The 8,290-nt window shown below is 55.9% G+C and overlaps 2 protein-coding genes across 2 annotated transcripts in view; one reads left to right on the top strand and one right to left on the bottom strand.

Annotated features, from left to right (window-relative positions):
* Positions 1 to 4,356: 4,356 nt before the first annotated feature.
* On the top strand, positions 4,357 to 4,974 carry PHSY_006771 (hypothetical protein; the record flags this gene model as incomplete). The annotated part of the gene is made up of 1 exon (XM_012337369.1): positions 4,357 to 4,974. The coding sequence occupies one exon, from the start codon at positions 4,357 to 4,359 to the stop codon at positions 4,972 to 4,974; it is 618 nt and encodes a 205-aa protein (XP_012192759.1).
* A 108-nt stretch (positions 4,975 to 5,082) lies between these two features.
* The window catches only part of PHSY_006770 (hypothetical protein), a gene marked incomplete at both ends in the record, with an annotated part of 6,166 nt that continues 2,958 nt past the window's right edge, over positions 5,083 to 8,290 (bottom strand). The window contains 3 exons of the mRNA XM_012337368.1: positions 5,083 to 6,189; positions 6,398 to 6,778; positions 6,859 to 7,435. Coding sequence (XP_012192758.1) covers positions 5,083 to 6,189; positions 6,398 to 6,778; positions 6,859 to 7,435 — 2,065 coding nt within the window. The remainder of the gene's footprint in view (positions 6,190 to 6,397; positions 6,779 to 6,858; positions 7,436 to 8,290) is intronic.

The raw sequence follows: 8,290 nt of genomic DNA, 5'->3' as shown, positions 1-8,290 counted from the left end.
GAGGTCGGTGGGGTTGTGGTGGGGAGGGGGAGGGGGAGGGTAGGCGGAAAAGTTGGTGGGCGGCGGGTAGAAGAGGTGGTTTTGGTGGTGCGGGAAGGAGGGGTCGACGGTGGAGGAGGAGGTGAGAGGCGTAGCGAGGCCGTTCATTTCGGTCGACGAGGAGGCGGAGGGGAAGGCGTAAGCGGGGGGCCAGGGCGAGGTGTCGGCGGAGGCGGATTCGAGGTGTCGCTGCGGGAAACCGCTTGCGTTCGCAGCGTTGCTCGCCGCGGGGGCGGCGGAGAAGGAGTGCGATCTCGGCATACCCATCGCTCCGTTCGTGGGCATCCCAGGAGCAACCAACCCCAGACCGACGAGTTGATGCTGCATGGGATCGTACACTTCGCCAAACATCGGGTTGGTGGGTGCAGCGCGGGTAGGGAGCGGGGTGGGTCGAACTTCGGCACTGAGACTGCTGGTCGCGATGCTGCGTCGCTTGCGCTGTAGGTTGGCTGCACCTCCGGTGGAGTGCGATTTGATCATGGAAGTGGATCCTACCGCAATGCTGCGTTTGCGTTTCTCTCCCGGACCAGGTTGCGACGTGCTTGATGAGGAAGACGTGGCTTCGGGGGTAGCACTTCGAGCGATCTGTCTGCCCTGGCTGGTCATCTCGCTGCCCTCCTTGCACCAACCATCCAAGGTACTCACACCGACCCTCACCTCCTCCTCCTCCCCCTCGACGCCCCTCTCCCTCAACTTCTCCTCCTCCCTCGCAATCCGATACACGTCCATCAACAAACTCACCTTGTCCGCCTTGATCAGCGCCACCACCTCGGCCGTCGCCAACTGCAATCTCGCCACCTTGACCCTCGGACTCCGGAGAATCGTCAAGAGCAGCAGATGCCGTTCGGGCTTCATGAGGTGATCGGGCTCCTTGTGACGAACGCCGGCGGGCCACCAGTCGGGTTTGCCTGCTTCACCCTTGTTGTACGGGCAGCGGGTTTGTTTTTTGGGTTCGATGATTTTGATCCATGCTTTGGCGACGGTTTTGCAGACGCCCTGTTGGAGCTGGCCGAAGCGGAGCTCGAGGAAGGCGGTGCGGGAGGCGTGGTTGGAGAGGGTGATCTCGTAGGTGGGGGCGAGGGAGGGGAGGGTTGGGGTGGAAGCGGTGTTGGAGGAGGAGGAAGAGGAGGAGAGCGAGTTGCGGGACATCAGCCGAGAGGAGGAGGAGAGGATCGGGGTGGATGTTCGCGGAGCATCGTCGAACGCGGTCGAGAGGGAAGATGTTGGGAAGAGAGGCGCGGACTTGGGTGGTTCGTTGAACGAACTCCTGCTGCGTAGGAAATGCTGGTTGGCAATATTCGTATCCAAAGGAGCCAACGGCCCACGTTTGCCCTTCTTGATCAGATCGGATCCCTTCATCGCACCGTCCAGAAACACGTCCTCCTCATCCTCACCTCTCTCCGCATCCTCTTCCCCACCCACCTCTTCATCCGAGTCTTCAAACACCTTCGCTCCACTCCTCGTCGACCCGCCGCAGCTCTTCACCAGCTGCTTCGCCTCATCGGCAATCCCACCTTTGACGAACCAATCATCGAGCCTGGTTTGGAGCGCCTCGCTGGCGTAAGTCTCGACGTCTCCTCGAGCGGAGACCCACATGATGGCGAAGTGAGATCCATTGATGTAGGCGGCTTTGCCGAGCGCTCGGAGCACCTGATCGCGTTTGTTCTTGTAGTGTCGATGTTGACGCGAGGGTGAGTTGTAGGGCTCTACCCTGACTGGGATTCGTGGCATCTTTGCGATGTAGCTGCGTAGGATAGGAATATATAAGTGATGAAGAGGATAACGAATAGGTTGTTTTGCTACTGCATGAGGAAGTCTTGGATAGGTCGTGCTGGATCGATGTCGATGGTCGAAGCTGTGCAGATGAGGATCTCCAACGCGATGATAATGGCTTTGCTGATAGAGCTACTGCTAGTCGTCGATGCTGAAAATGATAAGAAAGGATAGCGATGTATCACCACGAGAGCCAAGACCGGAGGGGAAAGATGATGGTAGAGAAAGAACCACGACCTACCTTGCCAAGGTGTAGACCAACACACCGACTGACACACGAGCAGCCACAAACACACCTCTACACACGCAGCTGCCCTCCGTCCTCCACCCACGACACACCACGATGCCGTGCTGAGCTCGACAGGACCGGAGGAGTTCAGCTAGCTGCAAGATGCAGATCCTCATCACGTCTCGGCTAAAACCTTTTACGCGAGCCTAGGTAATCGAGAACAACACTGGGTTCACAACAACAACACCAACGCCACCGCGGGTTACTTTCTCGAGATCAGGGGGGGAACCCACGTCGTCCGGATCTTTGGAAAAGAGAGGCAGGAGATACGAAGGCAGGTGCGCATTGTGGAATGTGCATGACACCTAGACTGCTTTTGGCTGCAGCGGGTATTTGAGGATCGTCGATGAGCATCGAAAGGCCAGGTTGCCCCAAGATAGTGGCAAGAGGGAGGAAAGGGCAAGCGATAGTTGACAGGCGACAGCGAAAAGGAGAGAGAGTGTGTGTATGCGGTGTGCATTCCCGAAAGGAAAAACGCGCGTTTTGCGTTTAAAAAAAGAAGGGCACATTCCTCGGGGGGTAAGGTGCGTGAAGATTCTTTCGAAAGCGTCTCTTTACGTCCGTTACCGGGGTCGACACAAGACCGAATTCCCGGGCGATGATGACAAGCGAGAGAGAGAGAGAGACGAGATGAGGTCTAGGCTGGGGGTCATAGACGTCTCGTTCCAGTTGGAGACGGGAGCTAGCTGGACAAAAGGTGAAAGGGGTAAAAGGAGAACGACATCTCTGGTTTGCAAGCAAGGGATTGTAGCGCGCTTGCAGAGAGGAAAAAATCCACGCGCCTGTCGACGACATTCCAAAGCAATGCTGGCTCCAAAAGGCTAGCCTTCTCGACAGGCGACATCTGCGAGTGACGACATCAAGAACTTCGTTCCCCCTCAACCACAAAGAGGCTTCTGAATGGTGTTGCAGGCGATCGACGGACATACGCTGATCGGGTGCAACGAGTGTCAGATATCGGGAGAGCAGCGATTTCCCGCTTCCCGAGACTCGGATAGCGTTGGCAATCTTCCAACACTTCTTCCCCACACCGCTATCCACTCACTTCTTTCTCTTACACTTCCACAAGGCACCTCGCCGTCGCATCCAGGAGAAACACAATGACGATTGGATACAAATACAACAGATGCTGAAACAAAACAAACCAAACCCGGGAACCGACTCGGCCCAGACTATCACTTGGAAGTGCTATCCGCCATCTTGCAAGCGACGATCTTGACCTTGTCCACATCCAGAATATCCGCATTGTCTAGCTTGAGCGTGGCATTCCGTACGCGGAAGGTCCAGACCTCTTCGCACAGCCGGTAGTCTTTGAGGTGGCCCTATCCGACAAAGCATGTGCAAGAAGCCAGCGCGCGAAGAGAGAAAGTAGAACAACGAAATGTCAGCAAAAACCTTTCCATCCGTGGTGAGAGCTCGGAAGGGGGTTACGCACCTTCAACTGGCTCTTCGCCTTGACATTTTTGCTGAGATTGGTGGCGATCGCCTTGTCGAACTCGTTCAACACCCTCATGGCGAGCACAGGGTTGATGTGACCGGACTGGATGAGCTCGTCGAGTGCATCGGTGAGTTGCATACCGATGCTGTTCCAGACAAAGAGGAGAGGTCAGCAAAAGGATTCGATGTACGAAAGAGGTGGAGAGTGGGGAAAAACAACTCACGATGAGCGTCGGTAGAGCTCGTAGTAGAGTTGCTTGTTTGTGCTTGTCGAAGCCATCGTTGGGGGATATATCGTTGGAACGTTTGTGACCGTATCGAAGAGGCTCAGAGAGAGGCGCTCGAGGATGCAGATGATGTATCGGGATCGTTGTGGAAGGACAAGGTGGTGGTACGATGGCAAGACGCTGGATAGAGAAGATCAAAGGAAGTGTTGGCTTCGCGGCAAAAGCCTAACTCAGCCTCGCATTTCCAAAGCCGGGAGAATTTCTTACGGCCGGGTTGGTTTCCTCACCTCCACACACGCGGTTTTGTGATAGAAACGTCGCGTGGTCCGAGCGAAAACCAAAGCCGCCTTTGCAGCGCAAACACAACGCATAATTGAAGCTTGACTTGTCTGTCTGCCAACTTATCTTATCTTTTTCCAACGTCCGGCGTTGCGGGGAATGGATGACGTTTTGCGCAACGTAGATTCCTACGGTTCGCAGATCCATTGAAACCGTGTCGATCCACGTTCTCCATCTCACGGCTATTGCTTTCTCATTCTCACCAAGCACCACCATCTATTCACATCTTCTCTCCGGCAATATCCACAAAAAATGCCATCCGCACTCATCCTCATCGCAGAGGGAACCGAGGAATCCGAGTTCACCATCGTGTACGACCTTCTCGTACGTGCCTCTGTCTCTACCACTTCTGCCCTCGTCAATTCTTCCTCCTCCAGCTGCAACTATGTTACGTGTTCACGAGGGGTTCGCATCGTCCCCGATCTGACGCTCACGGACCTCACCGGGGGCAAATCGTTCGACTACGACTGCATCGTCATCCCTGGTGGTGCCGGTGGAGCCAAAGCGATTGCGGAAAAGGAATCCGTCACCGATCTCATCGCCGCCATGTACGGAAAAGGAAAGATCGTCGCTGCCATCTGCGCCGGTACGCTGGCTATCAAAGCCGCTGGTGTCGGAAAAGATGCTGCTGTCACAAGCCATCCCAGCGTCAAGGCGGAGCTGGATAAGGAGTACACGTACAAGGAGGAAAGAGTCGTTGTCAGCGATAAGTTGGTCACCAGCAGAGCGCCCGGTACCGCGTTCGAGTTCGCGTTGACCTTGGTCGAGATGCTGGTGGGCAAGGACAAGAGGAAGGAGGTGGAGGGCGGGTTGTTGCTGCCCACCGGATCGATGGGCGTCGAGGAGAGCTCCCCGGATCAGGTCAACTAAAACCACGGTCAGACTGGGCAATGGGCAAACACCAAGTCGATTCTCTTGGGGATTGTGAATTAGAGTGACGCTTGCATTAGAGTGATATCGGATGCGGTGTGTGAGGGATCAACTTCGATCCCATCCATCTTCGTCATCCTCCTTGGCACCCCAACTCCAACTATCCCCACTCTGCCTCTTTCCCCCGCCCTCTCCACCGCCCATCAACATGCCCCACACACCCACTGCACCCGGCACACCGCCAATCACCGGACTCATCGCCTTGCCATCCCCCTTCGAACCCCTCGAACTCGTCGACGAGATGCTCAGCCTCCCTTCCACTTCTTCCCCGGACCTCCTTGGATGAAGACTCGGTGATCTCGAACCACGTGCGGCTTCCACCCACGAATTGCCACCTTTTGCCGGGTGTGTATCTGTCGACGAAGCGTGTTGCAGTGTGATCTTCGGTTGTGAGGGAGGTGGAGGGGGAGAGGAGAGGGAGAGAAAGTCGTCGATGGTCATTGCATTGCCCAATTTGCGCTCTGCTTCTCGGAGGAGGTCGGATGCGTTGGTGCGGGCTTCCTTGAGACGTTTGGCGAAAATGCTCGCGAACGTCGACCCGCCTGCCTCGTCCTCAGACGCCCGGGAGGTCGACGTTGGTGGTGGCGGTGTGGGGTGAGCGATGCCGTTGGAGTCGACGTGGAAGCCGAGCAGATCGCTCTCGTCTTGAGGATTTTTCGGTTTGGCGGTGATGGTGGTATTCGGGCTAGTCTCTGCGCGCGGCGAGCGAGGAGAAGCGACGCTCCCCACATCAGACCCTTCTTCCTCCAGCACACTCAACCCTCCGCTTCCCACACCACCCGGTCTCAACATCCCCCCATCCACCTTCACCGCCCCAACTCCTCTCTCCTTCTCCTTCTCCGTCGATATACTCTCCAAGAACATCCCCAACTGCTGCTTGAGACTTCCCGGTAGTTTGGACGAGATCGAGTTCCACGCTTCCACGGCAACGTCGCTGGTGGTGCTGCTCGAGGTGGTCGAGTCCGCGCGACGGTGTTGCGTGGCGGTGGGGGTGAGTTCGTGCGAGGCGAGACGCTGCCATGCTGACCGCAGTTGTTGGAGGGTGGATTCGGATGAGGCGAGTTCTTCGCGCAATTCGAAGCAGCGTCGTTCTTGGGCGGCTATGAGGCGGAGAAGGTTCTGTGAGGAGGAGGCGTCGGAGGAACGGTTGGTAGACTGGGCGAGGAAGAGGAGAGAAGAGCATTGTGTGAGTGTCAGCTAAGATTCGAGAAAGAATGGGGAGGGGACCAGGAAGGGGGATGGGAAAAGGGAGACGTACTGCCTCGAAATCTGAACTCCACTGCTACACCGCTCCAAGACCGAGCATCTCGCGCACCGACGCCACCCTCTCTGTGATTCCGACCAGTCTGGTCTCCCTCCGCACCTTCTCCTCCGGCGTCTCCCTGCTCACCTCGCCGCCATCCTGATGCTCCCTCTCGTGCTCCTTGGCTTCGTAATCCGGTTCCGCCAAATCCTCCAACCGCACCGCATCCAACGTCTCGGCCAAATGCTTCAACTCGAGCCTCGCCTCTTCCACCTTCCCCTCCTCTGACAAACCGGGCAAACTCGCACCGTTTTTCCTTCCGACTCCCCTTTTCGCAGCGACATTGGCAGTGGAAGAGGTGAGGAGTAAAAGCGCAGCAACCTGACCCTTCAACAGACCAAGCCGCTCGCCCACGGGAGCACCTACCTCGTTGAACCCCTGATCGAAGCCTGCTTGGAGCGTGCTCAGCTTCCCCGCTGTGATGCCCTCTCGGTAGCCCGTCTGTTTCTCGCCCACAAAAAGTTGGAAAGTCAGTATTTGTTTCTCTCTTCAAGACTTGCAATAGGAGAGCAGGGACGTACGTCGTTGAACAGCGCTTCTACTTTCGCCGAATCTCTTTGTGCCATGGAGGTGGAGGGAGTGTCTTCGTCGTTCATGAGCCAATCGTCGGCGCCGGCATCGCTGATTGTGGTGGTGGAGGAGGGGATGCGACGCGAGGAGGAAGCGGTGGCACGACTGATGGAGCCTGTACGCGTTCGACTCGAGGTTGACGAAGTGGAAGGGGCTCGACTGAGGGATGATTCTTCGGCAGGTGCGACGGCGGGGGAGGATATGTACGAGATGCTGGAACGTTTGCTTCTGCGTGGAGTCTCGGTGAGTGGTTTGGAAGCGGGTTTGGCGGGAGAAGAAGAGGAGTCGTTCTGAAGCAAGCTGAGACGTCGTGGGAAGGCTTGTCGCGAAGGGGTCGAAGAGGTTGTTGGAGTGGAGAAGGATGCGAATTCCGATTGATCCATCTGAGGTGTTTTCAGGTTGGACGGTCCAGCAGACGCTGATGATGAGGAGGGATCCATCTTGAATATAGAGTCGTGCTTCGCCAGCCAGCTAGCGATGTAGGGCGATGGACGATGATGATGGTATTGGACACGAACGAGGTCGAAACTGTGAGACATGAAACATAAAAACGCAAAATGGCACATGCACAATGACATTTTCCTCGCCTGTAAAAATGTCAGACCGTTCGAAGATCACATCTAGCTATGAATTGAGAATTAGCGGCCGAGAAGAAGAATTTCGCCTTGTCGCGGTGAGGTTCGGAAGCGAGATCGAGACGGCGCTGACTGCTGTTGAACTGTGCTTGCTACCCTTTTGTCGCTCGTCGTCGAGATCATCCTACACCAGCCTGTTCACCACCATCTTACATTCCCACATCGAATCACATCATGTCGTACACAATTGCTGGTAAGTTTTCCGATCTCGCCCACTCGCACAGCATACGCACACACGCATTTCCACCGGCAATCGACATATCTCCTCTATCCACACACCGACACATAGCTCACACACATGTTACACATGACACACACTCCTACACTGGAAAAAAAAACAGGCCGTAAGATTCTCAACGAGCACATTGCTCTCGCCGTACTCGGAACGTACGGTGCCATCGCCGCTACTCAGATGGGCGGATCCAAGGAGGCCAAACCTTCCGCGGCTGCTGGTGCTTCGCCCGATGCAAAGGCTGCCAACGACCCACCTATCAACGCTTCCAGCTCGTAAGTTCTCTCTCCCCCAAACACCTTTTCGACCACTACATTTTTTGTGAAGGTAATTGTACTGACCGTTTTGATGGGTGTTTTGTTCGGATATACAGCGACGAGGAGGCATTCATCAAGCAGTTCCTCGCCGAAGCTGAGGGTGGGAAGGCCGATCGTCTCGTGTAAAAGAACTACAGCCGTTAGCAATACACGAATCTCCCGTAGCTTTGAACAGTTTACACATATGCAGGTACCGATT

This window comes from Pseudozyma hubeiensis (assembly GCF_000403515.1).
Source record: "Pseudozyma hubeiensis SY62 DNA, scaffold: PHS61, whole genome shotgun sequence".
NCBI classification, from domain to species: domain Eukaryota; kingdom Fungi; phylum Basidiomycota; class Ustilaginomycetes; order Ustilaginales; family Ustilaginaceae; genus Pseudozyma; species Pseudozyma hubeiensis.
This window is presented reverse-complemented; position numbering and strand designations above follow the sequence as displayed.